This window comes from Anabrus simplex, chromosome 3 (assembly GCF_040414725.1).
Source record: "Anabrus simplex isolate iqAnaSimp1 chromosome 3, ASM4041472v1, whole genome shotgun sequence".
Lineage (NCBI taxonomy): Eukaryota > Metazoa > Arthropoda > Insecta > Orthoptera > Tettigoniidae > Anabrus > Anabrus simplex.
The window spans coordinates 274360267-274380042 of record NC_090267.1 but is presented as its reverse complement, the minus strand read 5'-3'; the positions used below and the strand labels follow the sequence as shown (position 1 = coordinate 274380042).

Sequence of the window (19776 nt, the reverse complement as noted above, 5' to 3'; positions counted from 1 at the left end):
CGTCAGGTATAGCAGATGCGTTATAACTCTGTCACTGAGTAGCCGTGGCCTTTCTAAGAATTCAAAGGCTCGCGTGTTTTGATGCCATTCTGTGGTTTTGAGAAACATTTTTGTAGAGGCTAATAGAATGTCGTTCTCTCTTCACTATTTCCCGAGATCCAGTAACGTTACACAGAGGCACTGTACAACCAGTTGCCGTGGCTAGCAATGTATAATAAAGAGGCAGACGTGGATTGTCAACGAGTTTTGTGTGCATGCGGGGGGTGAAAAGAAGCAGCGTGATTACCGTGGTAGCTGCCAGTGGTGTTCATTACTGTTAGGTCACGGATGCAAGATGACCCTCGACTTTTCACATGAGATTCTGAGAAAAAAAATGTCGCCTTGGATTCAGAGAAATAAGGTGTTAACCTGGGAGTGGTTAGCAGGAAAGAGTTGCATGGCTGCACGCACATGAGGGATTCCCTCACACTAAAGCAAATTACATAAAGAACAAAAGGCAATAATTTCCACATCAGACCAGAAAATCCCATGTCAATAACTTGCATTCCTCTTTACACTCCTCGTCATCTTCCTTTTTTCCCTCTGTGCCAAGGGGCAACAGACTCTTTCTGCAAGAACAGCTCTCCAGTCACCCATGTGGCTTTCATTGGTGTCAACTAAATTCACAATCACTTGTGGAAGACTTACAAGACATGTACAGTGGGGATAGACATTGCCAAAACCTTGATGCATAGGGATTTACTGCCATGTGTAGCATATCGTCCTTATGATATGACTGCACTGATAAGCAAGGAGGTGGAATATGACTTTACTTCAGGAATGACCCGAATCTTCCTCATCACTGAAATACATGTTTGAAGAACTGAACTATGGAAAACTATTAAGTAGGCATTCGTTAATTCCAAAGCAGCTCTGACAGATTTTATCTTAGTCCTTGAGGATGTAATTGTTTCAGGAAACTTGAATACAAACCTGATACAGGAGTCTAGTGAATGGAAAAATTCCACACTATCAATAAGGAGATTTTACCATTTAATGCTACAAAACATATCAATTTTCATGAATATTCAACCCTTTAAGTAAATAAACTAATAATGACAAATCAACCTCGAAAGGTGATTAAACAAGGCCAGATCTTGGCTCCCAGATTTCTACACATTACCTCTTATTCTTGTGTTATACGATCCAAGGATCCGATTATAAAGCAAGTTATGTTACATTTAGAGATATGAAAAACACTGACAAGAATGAACTACGCAATGATACATGTAACCTGCCACATTGGTACAAGGGGTACAAGCACAAGCAGGACAAAGAGGACTTTGATCAGTACAAAAACAGAACTAACAGAACCAAGCAACTAACTAATAATACCATGGTTAATTCCAAAGCAGCTCTGACAGATTTTATCTTAGTCCTTGAGGATGTAATTGTTTCAGGAAACTTGAATACAAACCTGATACAGCGTTCAATCTGCAAGCCTCGGTGAATTTACTAAACCTCGCCACAATCCTCTATTTGCAGTTAGTCCTGTGGCCTCATTTAGTTCTACACCTCTTATCTTTAAATTGTTAGAAACTGAGTCTAACCATTGTCATCTTGGTCTCCCTCTACTTCTCTTACCCTCCATAACAGAGTCCATTATTCTCCTAGATAACCTGTCCCCCTCCATTCGCCTCACATGGCCTCCCTACCAAAGCTGGTTTATGCATATAGCTTCATCCATCGGGTTCATTCCTAACTTAGCCTTTATATCCTCATTCCGAGTACCCTCTTGCCTTGTTCCCACCTGTTTGTACCAGCAATCATTCTCGCTACTTTCATGTCTGTTACTTCTAACTTATGAATAAGATATCCTGAGTCCACCCAGCCTTGGCTCCCATAAAGCAAAGTTGCTCTGAAAATAGACTGACGTAAAGATAGTTTCGTCCGGGAGCTGACTTCCTTCTTACAGAATACTGTTGATCGCAATTGTGAGCTCACTGCATTAGCTTTACTGTACCTTGATTCAATCTCACTTACTTTATTACCATCCTGGGAGAACACACATCCTAAATACTTGAAATTATCCACCTGTTCCAGCGTTGTATCACCAATCTGACATTCAATTCCCTTGGATTCGTTACCTACTGACATCAATTTAGTCTTTGAATGGCTAATTTTCATACAATACTCATTGCACCTATTTTCAAGTTCCAAGATATTAAACTGCAAGCTTTCGGCACAATCTGCCATTCAGACCAAGTCGTCAGCATAGGCCAGACTGCTTACAACATTTCCACCTGCCTGAATTCCTCCCTGCCACTTTATACCTTTAAGAAGATGATCCATGTAAACTACGAACAACAAAGGTGAAAGATTACAGCCCTGTCTCACCCCTGTGAGTACCTTGAACCAAGAACTCATTCTACCATCAATTCTCACTGCAGCCCAATTGTCAACATAAATGCCTTTGATTGATTTTAATAATCTACCCTTAATTCCATAGTCTCCTAGTAAGGCGATCATCATTTCCCTCAGTACCTTGTCATATGCTTTCTCTAGATCTACAAAACATAAACATAACTGTCCCTTCCTCTCGTAGCATTTTTCAATTACCTGGCGCATACTGAAAATCTGACCTTGACAGCCCCTCAGTGGTCTGAAACCACACTGGTTTTCATCCAACTTCCTCTCAACCACTGATCGCACCCTCCCTTCCAAGATGTGAGTGAATATTTTGCCTGGTATACTAATCAATAACATACCTCGATAGTTGTTGCAATCCTTCCTGTTCCCTTGCTTATAGATAGGTGCAATTACTGCTATTGTCCAATCTGAAAGTACCTTACCAACACTCCATGCTAATTTTACTGTATTACTCTATGAAGCCATTTCATTACTGCCTTCCCACTATAATTCACCATTTCAGGTCCAATTTCATCTATTCATGCTGCTTTACGACAATGGAGTTTATTTACCACCTTTTCCACTTCCTCAAGCGCAATTTCACCAACATTTTTCTCCTCCCCATGAGCTCAGTTGTTTGCAACACCACCAGGAAGATTTCCTTTTAAGTTGAGAAGATTTCTGAAAGATTCCCTCCACCTGTTCAGTGATTCCCTGGGATCTATTATGAGTTCACTTGAATTACCCAAAACACTGTTCATTTCCTTTTTCCCTCCCTTCCTAAGATTCTTTATTACTGTCTTTATTACTTTATTACTGTTTCCCTGCTGCTTGACCTAGCCATTCCACGTTATTACCAAAATCTTCCCATGACTTCTTTTTGGATTCAACAACTGTTTGTTTCGCCCTGTTTTTTTCATCTACGTACAATTACCTGTCTGCGTCAGCCCTTGTTTGGAGCCATTTCTGATAAGCCTTTTTTTATGTTTACAAGCTGCTCTCACTTCATCATTCCACCAAGATGTTCACTTTTTTCCCATCTTCACACACATAGTTGTTCCTAGGCATTCCCTTGCTGTTTCTACTACAGCATCCCTGTATGCCACCCATTCTCTTTCTATATCCTGAACCTGCTTACTGCCCACTGTTCAGAGCTTCTCAGTAATCATATCCATGTACTTCTGTCCAATTTCCTCGTCTTGGATATTTTCTACCCTTATTCGTTTGCAGACAGATTTCACTTTCTCTATCCTAGGCTTAGAGATACTTAGTTTACTACAGTTCACTACACTACAGATCGAAAAATCCCTGAAAAACCCGTACATCCCTAACAGATTTCCTGAATTTGAAGTCGGTTAAGATAGAATAGTCTATTATGGATCTGGTACCCCTACCCTCCCATGTGAAGCGGTGAATAGCCTTATGCTTGAAGAATGTATTTGTAACTGCTAAACCCATACTAGCACAGAAGTCCAAAAAATGCTTCCCTAGCTTCCATATCTTCCCCACATTTACCAATCACCCTTTCATATCCTTCAGTTCTATTTCCAACTCTCGCATTGAAATCACCCATTAGCACTATCCTATCCTTGCTGTTGACCCTGACCACGATGTCACTCAATGCTTCATAAAACTTGTCCACTTCATCCTCATCTCCACCCTCACATGGTAAATACACTGAGACAATTATCGTCCTAATTCCTCCAACTGTCAAATCTACCCACATCATTCGCTCATTTACATGCCTATGTTGCGTGCAATAGTATTCCTGATGAACAGCCCTATCCCATACTCTGCCCTTCCCTTTTTAACACCCGTCAAGTACACTTTATAATCTCCTATCTCTTCCTCGTTATCTCCCCTTACCCGAATAGCATTTACTACTAGCACACCCAGATGCATCCTCTTTGCTGACTCAGCCAGTTTTACTTTCTTTCTTCCATTCTAAAGAGTTACTCCATTTTAACATTGCAAATCATATTGTCATAATTTTTAATGTGTATATTATTCTTGTGTTTTAAATATTGTTATCACTGAAATTAGATTTATATTCAATGTAATGAAGTTTGTAACAACAATCCAAATATGACAAACCTTGAGGCAATTGTATAGGCTGATGATGCTTGTGAATAAAAGCGAAACATGTCCCGGTAAATTAGTGTTGTAACATTACAACTTAGCAACACAAACTGTAATTTGTATTGAAAAAGTGGATCAAAATAACCAACAAATTGTTAGTATAACATACCACTTAGTCGAGCAGCTTTTCTTCTTTCTCTCAATTCTTCCCAACCCAAACATTGCAACATTTTTGTAACGCTATTCTTTTGTCAGAAATCACCCAGAACAAATCGAGCTGCTTTTCTTTGGATTTTTTCCAGTTCTTGAATCAGGTAATCCTGGTGAGGATCCCATACACTGGAACCATACTCTAGTTGGGGTCTTACCAGAGACTTATATGCACTCTCCTTTACATCCTTACTACAACCCCTAAACACCCTCATAACCATGTGCAGAGATCTGTACCCTTTATTTACAATCCCATTTATGTGATTACCCCAATGAAGATCTTTCCTTATATTAACACCTAGGTACTTACAATGATCCCCAAAAGGAACTTTCACCCCATCAATGCAGTAATTAAAACTGAGAGGACTTTTCCTATTTGTGAAACTCACAATCTGACTTTTAACCCCGTTTATCAACATACCATTGCCTGCTGTCCATCTCACAACATTTTCGAGGTCACGTTGCAGTTGCTCACAATCTTGTAACTTATTTATCACTCTATAGCGAATAACATCATCCGCAAAAAGCCTTACCTCTGATTCCACTCCTTTACTCATATCATTTATATATCTAAGAAAACATAAAGGTCCGATAATACTGCCTTGAGGAATTCCCCTCTTAATTATTACAGGGTCAGATAAAGCTTCACCTACTCTAATTCTCTGAGATCTATTTTCTAGAAATATAGCAACCCATTCAGTCACTCTTTTGTCTAGTCCAATTGCACTCATTTTTGCCAGTAGTCTCCCATGATCCACCCTATCAAATGCTTTAGACAGGTCAATCGCGATACAGTCCATTTGACCTCCAGAATCCAAGATATCTGCTATATCTTGCTGAAATCCTACAAGTTGAGCTTCAGTGGAATAACCTTTCCTAAAACCGAATTGCCTTCTATCGAACCAGTTATTAATTTCACAAACATGTCTAAAATAATCAGAAAGAATGCTTTCCCAAAGCTTACATACAATGCATGTCAAACTTACTGGCCTGTAATTTTCAGCTTTATGTCTATCACCCTTTCCTTTATACACAGGGGCTACTATAGCAACTCTCCATTCATCTGGTATAGCTCCTCCGACCAAACAATAATCAAAAAGTACTTCAGATATGGTATGGTACTATATCCCAACCCATTGTCTTTAGTATATTCCCAGAAATCTGATCAATTCCAGCCGCTTTTCTAGTTTTCAACTTTTGTATCTTATTGTAAATGTCATTGTTATCATATGTACATTTTATTACTTCTTTGGCCTTAGTCTCCTCCTCTATCTCGACATTATCCTTGTAATCAACAATCTTTACATACTGCTGACTGAATACTTCTGCCTTTTGAAGATCCTCACATACACACTCCCCTTGTTCATTAATTATTCCTGGAATGTCCTTCTTGGAACCTGTTTCTGCCTTAAAATACCTATACATACCCTTCCATTTTTCACTAAAATACCACTGGACTGAGCTAGGATAGAACCTGCCAAGTTGGGGTGAGAAAGCCAGCACCTCAACCATCTGATCCACTCAGCCCGGCCAATGATTATATTTCCTTATATTAACACCTAGGTAATTACGTTGATTACCATTAAGAACTTCACCTCATCAATGCAGTAATTAAAACTGAGAGGGCTGTTAGTGAAACTCACAACATAACTTTTAATCCTGTTTATCACCATACCACTGCCAGCTGTCCATCTCACAACACTGTCAAGGTCTTTTTGCAGTTGCTCACAACTTAGTAACTTATTTATTACTCTATACAGTGATCACAGGCTACTTGCTGTGACTGTGAGAAACTGTGTAGTAGAAAAGATCAAAACAAGATGTATACCCAAAATAAAAGTTTGGGAATTGGAAAAACCAGAGAAACCATGCTGAATTGTGAAATACACTGCAGATATCGAAGGTGTAGTGGTGAAGCTTTCTCTTTTTCTGCTTAAAAAAAATATATGCGGAGCATGGTCTGTGTAAATTGTGAACATTCTTCCTTCAAGGAGGCGTTTGAAGTATTCGATGGCCATGTAGATACTAAGGAGTTCGTTGTCATAAGTTGAATATTTCTTCTGGGCAGGAGATTATTTTTTTGAGAAGTAACCAATGGGCTTCCAAAGTCCATCTTGTTTTTGCTGAAGTGCTGCGCCTGCTGCAAAGTTCGATGCATCCATGAACAAGGCGAGTTCGAGGTCCATGCTGGGAAAGGATAAAAGGGCTGCTTGAGTGAGGTCTTCTTTGCATTTTTTGAACTGCTTAATAGACTGTACTGTCCATTCTATACGTCTCTTGTCATTTCTTCTTGAACCCTTTAGATACTCATTTAGCAACACTTGATTCTGGACAGCATGCCTTACATGATGACGATGGAAGTTTACGGTGCCTAAAATAGGCTCGTGGTTCTCTTACTATTTCAGGCTGTTTGTAGTTTGCGATGGTAGCAACTCTTTCAGGGTCCGGTTTGACACCATCTGCTGTAATTAAATGTCCTAAGAAAACAAGTTCTTGTACACTACATATGGATTTTCCTACGTTAATTTTTAGGCCAAACTTGTCTAGTTGTTTGAAAAGTGCAGTGAGATGCTCAATATGTTCTTCTGGAGAGGTAGATGCAATTGATATATCATCCAAATACGCAAAACAGAAGTTGAATCCCTTCAGTACGTCGCTGATGGCCGCAGCTTTCACACTAGATACTTAGAACATTATAATGCCTCCAAACACAACAAATTTTCAGCTATGAGCTCTCACATGAATGAAGCAGGTCATCGTTTCACTATAGATTAAGACCTCACTATTATTAAAAAAGTAGGTGAAGGGAAATTAATGAACGAATTAGAAAACATCTATATATTTTTAGACCAATATTACAACAAAACTTTAAACCTTAACGATATTATTGATGTCTAAAACCTATTATATGGGATTTTACCAAAATTGTTGCAATCACTAAACCATAAACATAATAACATAATAAACAATCTAAATTTTTCATCTTCCAGGACCCCTCCCACTTTAAGAAACATAACTCCGGCCCCATCCATCCCCACTAGCCAACCGCATCCAATAGCACATAAACTTAACGCCCCGCCCTTCCCACCCCCACCTCCAAACTCTCCCCCACCAATCTCACATCGATGTAACACTAGAAGCACAAATATCAGTCATTCAAATGCTACCATGGCAACTAATTTAACATTACAACAGTCGAAAAGATAAATGAAATTACACACAACATATTTTCAACTCTCCTCATCTTTAACCAAATTAACATCACAACTGTCGAAAGGTAAGTAATTTCACACACATCGTTTTTTCTTCGTTCTCTCCTTCTCCTTTATTTTATTCCTTAACATTTCACTCTCCTCTTGTTTCAGACATAACGCCACAAGCTCTACTCAACCTCGCACATTTTCCTTTCGACTTTTATTATAAGAAGCCACAACCACGTCTACCTACTAATATAAATATAGCTACATTTCTGACGAGTACTTGTCCTCGCTCCTAAGTGCTTTAAGAAGTTTGCCGTCTTAACTTTTCACATAAGATTAACAACTTCAACAGACAAACAAATTTAACCACCACTAAGAGTGACTTTTATCCTAAATACAGTATTAAGCTATTATAAGCTCCTTATGCCATCTCTAGAATAAGGCACCATATTTTACCAGTTTTCATTTCAAAGCAGCAATTTACGTATTCATTTTGAACTTTTAACTCATTACTTGTTACCACATTTAAAAACAAGACGTTCATAAAAATCTATAATAAGGATTGATTATAGGACTTTGTCATAAAGGTACTTATAACTATTGTCTTCCACTTGCTAGTCTTTTTTTTTTTTTTTTTTTTTTTTTATAGACATTTGTACCTATAACAGTATATTTTAGACCTTTGTTAAAAACTAAGAATAATAACAATCAGGATCCTAATTATTCATTCTTTCAGGTATGAGAATTATGAGCTCATTATGAGCGAAACTTGTCCCTGTATCTAATATGTTAAGATCAATTTCTTAAATTTAAATAAAAAACTCTTATGTATTGAATATGTGGAATTTATAATCTAGTATTATTCTTTGACTTTATGTGGTATGTTCCAAGCTGTCAGCAGAGAGATGGAGTGGAATGACATTAGTAGACAAATAGTTTGAGTGGTGTCTTTAAAAATAGGAAAGATCACAATATGAAGATAAAGTTGGAATTCAAGAGGACAAATTGAGGTAAATATTAATTTATAGGAAGGGGAGTTAGGGATTGGAATAACTTACCATGGGAGATGTTCAATAAATATCCAATTTCTTTGAAATCATTTAAGAAAAGGCTAGGAAGATAACAGATAAGGAATCTGCCTCCTGGGCGACTGTCCTAAATGCAGATTACTAGTGACTGATGGATTCCTCCTACCCTCTCCCCTCCTCTCACTACCCTGTTCCACCTTTCTCTTCTTATCCTTTACTTTACATTTCCCTTTCCTACTGGTCCCTTTCCTCTTGCTCCATCCCTCCTCTGTAACTCTTCCCTGATTTCTGCTGATTTATCTGCAGTGACTCATACCGATTCCTGACCGATACCTCTCCTGGGCCCACTGCCTGCGAAAAACCCTTAGCCCTCACTTTCCTTGACCTTTAAACAATAGTCCACCTGTCGTACACAACTCCTCCTCTTCCTTCCCCTCCCTTTTACCTACCTACCTACTGTATCCTGTACATTCCTGTCCTCCGTTACAAGTCTAATTATCTCACTCAAAATCGCTATCTCTTCACTTATCTTCCTTAGTTCCCACTCACACCAATAGTTCTTACACCTGCTTCTCTCAGCCATTCTTTTATCTTCTCAAAGAAATGTCAACAGAAATACAATCATGTATTCTACGAATAGAAGTATGTTAGTGGGCAGGAATAATGTACTACGGAAAGATTTCATGACAATAGTGCAATCAGGAAACCAACTGATAGAATAACACCACTACAAATATTGTAGTTAAATGTATCCTGATTATGAAATACTAAGAATAACAGGCTAACTACAGAAATGTATAGCTATATTAAATATGTACAGTTTTAGACAGATTTTTATTTATTTTATTTATAATGTTTATGCCCACATTGGAGCACCATAATTAACCTTATACAATAAAATCTTCAAAAAATAAGTACATCAAAAAATAAGTTCATTTTTTAAAACTTATTTCTTCTTCTTCCAAAACTTCTTCATTCTACACGATCTTGCAGCCCATTTTTCCGCTGATATAACATACTGCTTATGTTTTGATGTTTTAAGTAATAGTTTTGTATATTTGTTGTTTAGATTCTTCTTCTCTTCTCTATTTTCAATTTGCTCTGTAGTAATTTTCAATTCATCCAAATCCATTCTGTATGCAGCATACCGGTGAGTAAGAGATTTCTTTACTGTCTATCAGCTCCTGGAATCCTCTGGCTACAATTCTTGCCTTTTTGGTTCCATCCTCCTTCACTGTGAATACCCATTTGGTATCTATCACAACCTTGTCATTTGGTAGTTAGCTGGTGTCCATGTTTTCATTTTGGAATGAGCTTCTAATTCCCTATTTATAGCTTCCACCCATTCTTGCTCCTTTACTTTTTTTTAAGTCTCCCAGTGCGCCACATGGTCTGAATGTTCCAAAAACCAATTTGTGTGTCCTTTTTTTTCAAAGCTAATGCTGTACCTTTAGAATCTGTCCAGACCGAGCTCGATAGCTGCAGTCGCTTAAATGCGGCCAGTATCCAGTATTCGAGAGATAGTAGGTTCGAATCCCACTGTCAGCAGCCCTGAAGATGGTTTTCCGTGGTTTCCCATTTTCACACCAGGCAAATGCTGGAGCTGTACCTTAATTAAGGCCATGGCCGCTTCCTTCCCACTCCTAGCCCTGTCCTGTCCCATCTTCGCAATAAGACCTATCTGTGTCGATGCGACGTAAAGCAACTAGCAAGAAGAAGAAGAATCTGTCCAGCTATTCTACGTTTCGGTTTTCTTATTCTGATATTTTAGTTAATTTAGGTTATTGGCCAAAGCTCCCTGTCCTGGTGGAGGCTGCCCCTTACTGCTTTTAGGCTTGTGACAGTTTTCTGTTGCGGTTCTCTCCTGTTGCTTTTAGGGATCCCTCCTTCACCCACAAGGCAGTGGTTCCTATTCTATTAACCCAAGAAAGATGGAGTGCCTCTTCTGCCAGCTCCGCCATACCAAGATCCATTATTTCCACTTTCACTACCGCTGAGGACTTCACCTGAGCATCGTTAGCTGTCATTTTTCAGGATTCCTGCAGGACTTTCCCAGCTACCGTAGCAAACCCAGAGCATGTAAATTTCCTGTTGTTCTTCACCCCCACAGGCACTTCCCTACTTCATGCCATTGCCCATCTCCCATGACATGTACAGGAGTTGGACTTGTAGGAGACAGGAGCAGAAGGGTGAAACTTTAAGTTATTGGAATGAAATGAAATGGTGAATGGCTTTTAATGCTGGAAGTGTCAAGGATAAGTTCGGCTCGCCAGGTGCAGGTCTTTTGATTTGACGCCCGTAGGTGACCTGTGTGTCATAATGGGGATGAAATTATGATGAAGACGACACATACACCTAGCCAATTAACCAATGACAGTTAAAATTCCCGACCCTACCAGGAATCGAACCCGGGACCCTTGCGACCAAAGACCGGCACGCTAACCATTTAGCCATGGAGCCGGACAGTCACTGGAATAAAACATTTTGATTGATATGTTATATGGACAGACTACCTTAGTAGTGGTTATTCTGTTACAGGGAGACCACAATAGCTCTGTACATACTCTCAGCAATCTCCCTGATAGCAACCACCTTTCTTCTTGGCAAAAGATCACAGACTGCTGTCTACATCATTGGGGGTATTTTTGGGTAAGTAGTATTCACATATGGTACTTATCCAAGAACTCTGTAAATGATAATTGTTGTTTTAAGGGACATAACATCTAGGTCATGGTCCCTAAATTTACCTTCTAAGGAGATTTATTGTATTATGAAGTTAACTGAAGAAGCATTTGGAATAACTTGATTTTGCAACATCCTGCAGGGCCTTCACAGTTACATTAGTGGAACCAGAGCACGCAAAGTTCCTTTTGTACTTTACCCCCACAGGCACTTCCCTACTTCAAGCCATTGCCCATCCTTCATAGTAATTCAACTACACAATAACCCTTTCTATTTGATACTAGATTAGCAAACCTTTTTAGTGGTACTTTGACAGACTACATACTTTTATTCCAGAATGAAGGTGAAAATTATCACAATTATCACTTTCCAATACTGTTTGCTGCAAAGTTTAAGTTCAGATCAAAACATAGATTTTATACAGACTGGTTGAAGTCACAAAATGTATTATTAAAAAAAAAAAAAAAGAATAGAAGAAGAGTTATACTACTGTCCCTAATGGATTTTACCTGAATATTTGACAGTGATGATCATGATATTCTCATTAAAAGATTGGAAATGTGAACATGGATAACAGTAGGGTGCAGTGGTTCAATCCATACCTTATATCAATGGTATTTCTAAATTCTTTATAACCTGTATTTATCATATTTATGTTAATAATATAGAAATTTACAGACCTCTGATGCATCAAAACATCTTAGAAAATGTATTTGAGCTAAATTAAGAATAGTCATAACTGTGTAATTAGACTGTAAAAACCAGACTCAAAATCTAGATTATTATAGTAGGGCCATTGAAAACTTAACCCTCCGTCAGCCACATATGATCTGACAGATACCAGCGTCTGTTTTAGAACTGTATCGCTGTGGTGGAGTGAAAGACCACGGTGACTCCTCCAGTACCTTCTTCCCTTCTCCTCTTTTACCCTTCAGTGTTATCTCTGCTAGCAAGACCTGGGCTTTTGTCTTTAAACAGATCGATTCCTGAGGGTGCTTTTACAAAGACTGTTTTGCCACTCGACACTAATTTATTCCCATTAGGACAACCTGTATAGGGCATGAACTACACAAGTTATATAATTTTTGTAAAGCTTACAGAATGGCCTTCAGCGGTTATTTTCATGTAAGCTGCACTATCAGTAAGTAGAAGCAATACACTGTTGTATTTTATGCCTTTTGGCCAAAGTAAGTCATGGCTCCATGAAGCAACATAGCTACAGTGGCATGGTTTGCAGCAGGCATTTCTTTACACTCTAGCAAATATGAATGTTCACACACAATTTTGTCGTTCTTCAACACATCAACTACAATATTTCCTACTTTACTGCCACTTGAATCAGCAGTCTCGTAAACACTCACCCACAGTTTTTAATTATCACATACTGCCCGAATTGTTTATAAAGTTTCTTCATAATATTTTGGAAGATAGTTTTTCCTTGATATGGATTTGTCTGGAGGCTCAAAATTAATGTACTTTGTTAGGAAAGTTCTCAGTCCCAGATTATTTATTTTGCCAAGAGGAATGTCAGCACAAACAAATGCTCTACAATTGTAAATAATGCTAGGAGTATTTGGATAGGCATACATTTGAAGGAGCTGGTTCATCTATTGGTAATTGCCACAAACACACACGCAAAGCAGCCACAATGTGCTTATTTACAGACAAACGTTGGGTTAATTGGGAACGTTGATCTGTGCTTACTGTTTTACCAGACAGTTGGCAAAATAATATTTTTCCATCGGTAGTGAAAATGTTTTTAAATTCCGCTATGTATTGTTGAAAATACGATCTAGTACTCGACTTCACTTCCAGCATTGTTTTCAGGTTACATATGTCTTTATGGTGGATCACTATTGCAATAAAGAAAAAAGATTAGCAGCAGACATTGAAGGAAATATTTATTCTCTCTCAGAAATTCAGACAAAATCACACGACCACCAGAATGATATATGGACCCGAACAACTAACCTTACTCTTAGGAGTGATACAGTCCCACTACCTCCTGTTGGAGGAATATCTTCCCAGTCCCCAATTTAATCTACGATATTCCCCATTACCTTATCTCTCCATGATTGTCTTTCGCTGACATTCTGTCAGCAAAACCTGAGCGAGCTAATACGAGTGAGTTAGAATGCCACCTAACTCAATCATAGAGGAGAAACAACTTGTGCAGCAAATCAAATCGCTGTCTAAAAGTAACGACTTAGCCAGTGACCAGCAAGCCTTCCAACTTCCGGACAAAGTCCATAAATAGCCATAACATTCAGAAATATGGTGTTAGATACACTATTAAAAAAAATACCTTAATTGTAAAAGGAGAATATGAGCATCATTTTATAACATAAAAGCATTTTGAATTTTATTGAGTAACAAATGTTGCCAATTTATGTGCTTATTATGGATTTTCTCAAAATATGTATTTACATTTAAAAAATTGTGAAAATATGTGTTTTTATGTGAAATAAGATTAGGTTTTTATGCTTGGGGATACACAATAGGAATAATAAAGTTTGTAAATTGTGTTAAAACATATGCAAAATAAATATGTAAATGCATGGAAAAACCGTTCCCTACTGACAATGTAGCTAATATCTCACAGATCCAACCAATGCTGGGAAACAGGGAAGACATGAGCGTAACCTTTGGTTGTTCAGCACATCTTTTGAATCTCTTAGCTAATGAATGGCAGTTTCCAAACCTGAAAAGCATGTTCTCGTTGTGGTTCAATAGATTTGAAACAACCATTTTTCAAACACTCTCTACAAACAATCAGGTGCTCCAAAACATATGTCAGCTGAAATCTGTTGGAACAGTTCAAATCAAAATCTCTTTATTTGCAAATGAGGTGTCTACCTCGGTGGCAAATGGTACACTAAAATACATTATTGTCAAGCACTAAATATTAAATTAACAAGAGAAGAAAATTTTTCCTATAATACGATATTATACAATTTACGCTAACAATGTTTTCTATTAAACACACAGCTCATCCTTAATAAATTTATATTGTTTAGTTGATTGTCTGGATACTTATATTAAAGGCTAGCCTACATTTGTAAAAATCTGTGAAGATAATAGGGACAAAATTCATAGTAACATGCCAGCAAAAGTTATCAATTTTATTCCTAAGAGGAAGTTTGGAGATATAAATTTCCATTTTGAAGCCCAATTCTGAGACTCTTCATGGTCCATTGCTCATGTAGAATATTCCTTGAAACAACATAACTGATGTGACACCAAGATGAAAATATTAAGAAGAAATTTGTAAATACATATAACATGGCTTAAACTCCTGCTCATTTTTTTTGCTTACATGCCTTGATCCAAAGCAAATCAATAACCCTGAACTGCTGAAACTAAGTGAAGATGAGAAGAAATTGGGACTTGATTTTTCAAGCTCAGAATATAAATCTAGTTCTCTACTACCACTGATAGTGAAGTTCTAGGCATACTCCATACTAGTTCAAGAATGAGTTTTCAGTGAATTCATGGTGTCACTAGTGTCAGCTTATGAATGGTGGAAGAGCCAAAAAAAAAAAAGTGCAATTGAAAATGTTTATCCTAATATATTCCCCATTATCAAACAACTTTTGAATGCTCAAGCATCTTCAGCTATAGTAAAAAGATTTCCTTCTTTTAGCTTAATTCATTCAAAGTTTCATAACAATCAGAACTGTAACAGCCCCTAAATTAGTGTTTTTACTCAAACCATTCAATCCCAGTGATAATGCTTGATTTCTTTTCTAACCACAAAAAACTTTGCATTTTTAAATACTTTATTTAACGTCACGTCAACTGTATGGTCCTATTGCAACCTAATTATAAAATACAATATACAGGGTGTAACAATATGGTATGGCCAAATTTTCAGGACAAATTCCTCACATGTAGAAAAATATTTGTTATATGGATATGGGTCTGGAAACACTTTATTTCCAAGTTAGAACTCATTTTCTACAACTCTACATTGTACATTAATCATGGGAAATACAGGAGAATAGAACGTACCAGCATTCCACATGAAACTCTCTCTTACATGAAATGTTCAAAATGCACTCTATTAGCATTGATGCATGCCTCAGTCCTCTGTCGCATTGAGTCCCAGATGCACTGATGCAAGCATATGGTTTCGCAGCCTTCCACGGTATAGGCATGCATCTTATACTGGTGTTCCATACACAAGAGCTTTCAAATGCCTCCACAAATAAGACTGTGGGTTTAAGTCTAAAGAATATGGGGGCCAGAGAAATGGTCCACCTCTATCTACCCATCTGTTATGGTATTTAGAAGCAGACAAGACATTAACAATGAAACGAGGAGGAGCTCCATCGTGCATGAAGCACACATTTCGTCGCACTTGTAGAGGCACATCTTCTAGCAGAACAGATAGAATATTCTCTAAAAAAGCATGGTAAGTTTGTCCATTGAGCCGGGGTGGAAGAACACAAGGCTCTAACAAACAGTCAGCAACAGTGCCAGCCCAAACATTGACAAAAAATCTTTGTTGATGACATATTTCAACTGTTGCATGAGGATTCATGTCAGCCCATACGTGCTAATTGTTACAATCTGATCAAGTTGAAACGATGTCTCATCCGTGAATAGCACAGTTGCACTAAAATCAGGGTTGACACATTGTTGAATAAACCACTTTCAGAAGTGTACCAGTTGAGGAAAATCAGCTGCTGATAGTGCCTGCATACATTGTAAATGATGTGCATACAGCAGCTTCTCATGCAACTCTCACCAGACAGTCATGAGGTCAACATACTTGTTGAAGCCAATTATTGTATTAAGCTGACATTAAGGTCGTCATCAACTACATGAAGAATTGCTCCCTCCAGTTGTGGTGTCCTTGTCCTTCTAGGCCTCCCCCACTTGTGAATAGCAGGCTTAACATCTCAGTGTCCCTAAGACAATGATTAATTGCTTCAAAAGTCTACCTGTCAGAGCACCTTCATTCTGGAAATGGGCCGATGACCTTCGATGTTAGGCCCCTTTAAACAACAAGCAACAAGCACCATTCTGGAAATCTCTCCTAATACAAATGTTGAATGGCAGGGACATTACTGTATGCTAATCCATACATCAAATGGGCATCTGCCAACTTCACATTTGTGTGCACTCTATAACTAGGCTGAAATCAAGAAAACCAGCGTGGAAGACAGCTTTGGACCTCTCATGTCTTCGGTTCAATCCCAGGAATGCCTGAGAGAAGAGTGGAGGATGTCATCACCCAGTGGCTTATGTGATCTGTGACGTTAATATTTAGGGTGTGGGTATGTATGGGTATGATGTCGTATTTGGGTAAGTATGTACACTCAGAAATAATCTCTCAATACACCAGAGTGGAAATGGTAAGTCAATATACCAACAAAACAAACACGATCATAGAAGAATATAACTAAGTCATGAACTTGGACACTAGTCCGACTAACGCAGTAACATAAACAAACAGCAGTCTATGCAAGTATGGCATGCCACGAAAAAGATTTACAGCTCTCCAGAAAAATCCATACGTGTACAAGTACTCAGATTCCAGTTTCAAAGTGAAGGGTTTTAGCAGAGCGCATAGGGAAGCATTTTACTGTGTCCATTTTTTCAGAGGGACCCGAGGTAAGTACAGATAATTAAAGGACATGGAAATGCGTGTGATAAAAATCAGGGAAAAAGAAGGAACAGTTTTTTCATAATAATAATATATTACCACAAACACCAAGAAGGATTTTTACAAGCCAAAGAAAGTGAAAGTGAAGGCAATTCGGTTTTAGGAAAGGTTATTCCACTGAAGCTCAACTTGTAGGATTTCAGCAAGATATAGCAGATATCTTGGATTCTGGAGGTCAAATGGACTGTATCGCGATTGACATGTCTAAAGCATTTGATAGGGTGGATCATGGGAGACTACTGGCAAAAATGAGTGCAATTGGACTAGACAAAAGAGTGACTGAATGGGTTGCTATATTTCTAGAAAATAGATCTCAGAGAGTTAGAGTAGGTGAAGCTTTGTCTGACCCTGTAATAGTTGAGAGGGGAGTTCCTCAGGGCAGTGTTATCGGACCTTTATGTTTTCTTATATATATAAATGATATGAGTAAAGGAGTGGAATCAGAGGTAAGGCTTTTTGCGGATGATGTTATTCTCTATAGAGTGATAAATAAGTTACAAGATTGTGAGCAACTGCAACGTGACCTCGAAAATGTTGTGAGATGGACAGCAGACAATGGTATGTTGATAAACGGGGCTAAAAGTCAGGTTGTGAGTTTCACAAATAGCAAAAGTCCTCTCAGTTTTAATTACTGCATTGATGGGGTGAAAGTTCCTTTTGGGGATCATTGTAAGTATCTAGGTGTTAATATAAGGAAAGATCTTCACTGGGGTAATCACATAAATGGGATTGTAAATAAAGGGTACCGATCTCTGCACATGGTTATGAGGGTGTTCAGGGGTTGTAGTAAGGATGTAAAGGAGAGTGCATATAAGTCTCTGGTAAGACCCCAACTAGAGTATGGTTCCAGTGTATGGGACCCTCACCAGGATTACCTGATTCAAGAACTGGAAAAAATCCAAAGAAAAGCAGCTCGATTTGTTCTGGGTGATTTCCGACAAAAGAGTAGCGTTACAAAAATGTTGCAATGTTTGGGTTGGGAAGAATTGAGAGAAAGAAGAAGAGCTGCTCGACTAAGTGGTATGTTCCGAGCTGTCAGCGGAGAGATGGCGTGGAATGACATTAGTAGACGAATAGGTTTGAATGGCGTTTATAAAAGTAGGAAAGATCACAATATGAAGATAAAGTTGGAATTCAAGAGGACAAACTGGGGCAAATATTCATTTATAGGAAGGGGAGTTAGGGATTGGAATAACTTACCAAGGGAGATGTTCAATAAATTTCCAATTTCTTTGAAATCATTTCGGAAAGGGCTAGGAAAGCAACAGATAGGGAATCTGCCACCTGGGCGACTGCCCTAAATGCAGATCAGTATTGATTGATTGATTGAAACAGATAATTAAAGAAACCAACAATATTTTAAAGATTAGATACTTCCGATTTTCAAAAAATAAATGGGACGACCATTTAACAACACTATTTGCTATTTAAAAACAACTAGACTCGAAACAAGATGAATTTTACAATAGTTTTCATTGGGAGTATCCTACAAAACGGTAAACAGATATTACCCATTAATACAAAAATTTTAAGAGAATTTAAAAATGCTTTAGGCCACTGTACAATCGCAAAAGTAGAAGAAAAGAAAAAACCCGGGACAGGAACGTGGGGAAAAAGGGAAGGACGTGCAAAAGAACAGTACCTAAGGCTGGCAACAGGAATTAGGAAAGATAGAACCTACAAGCATTAATAGAATTCAAAATTTCGAACAGAAGCTAGGCGTTAATATGAATACAATTAGTCCTATTCTTGCGTTTGTTCACCAAGTCTTTTAGAATCCAATGGTTCATATCACAGTAATTATTCACGTAATAGAAATCCAAATTTCGAAAAAGGATCGTAATGCAGTTCCAAGAAACACACCACTGTCAACAGCTCAGACTAGCAATATTTTTAGCGTGAACAGTCATTAGCAGCCGTTTTGGCATGATGAAATAAGGAAGTGCAGCTTTAAAAAGAAATTCAAGTATGGCAAGGGAATATAAATTTAAAGTTCGCTCACCCGTCCAGCAGTCGTTGAGCTTCAATCATGAACAATAAACACCATTTTAAAAAAACATTGCATACGGACCAGTCGCTAGCGCAAATAAAAGAAAGTCCTCCCTCCACACAAGTCGTCTTCTTCATCCAACTCGCCGATCGAGCCCAAAGCAGGCCTCTTTATATTACGATGGAAACATCCAGAAAAGACGAGAGGAGAAGGTACACATTGCACAGCGAGGCGGTAGGGGAGGATAGGAGGGAGGGCAACAGCAGGAACAGTACGAACTGGACGGGCGAAGAGAGCACACACACAGAGGTTAGTAGCAGCATGTCGAGCGTAGCAGACGTAGAATCACGTAGAATAGTAGAAAAATTTGGAGCACGTTATAGATCTCTCCGACCCCAGCATGAAACTGGCTGGCTTTAATCTGCCCCGTGCTGTTTGGTCAACCCTGAACAGGATCCGATGTTGTGTTGGTAGGACTGGCGCAGCCTTACACCTGTGGGGATGGGTAGATTCTCCCTGCTGTGACTG

General features: G+C 38.4%; 1 protein-coding gene across 4 annotated transcripts in view; it reads left to right on the top strand.

The window, feature by feature from the left end:
• LOC136866248 (heme transporter FLVCR2) overlaps positions 1-19776 on the top strand; it is a 118284-nt gene that overhangs the window by 62676 nt on the left and 35832 nt on the right. For all 4 annotated transcript variants that reach the window (XM_068226671.1, XM_068226670.1, XM_068226673.1 and 1 more), the window contains exon 6: positions 11444-11554. In XM_068226671.1, coding sequence (XP_068082772.1) covers positions 11444-11554 — 111 coding nt within the window. The remainder of the gene's footprint in view (positions 1-11443; positions 11555-19776) is intronic.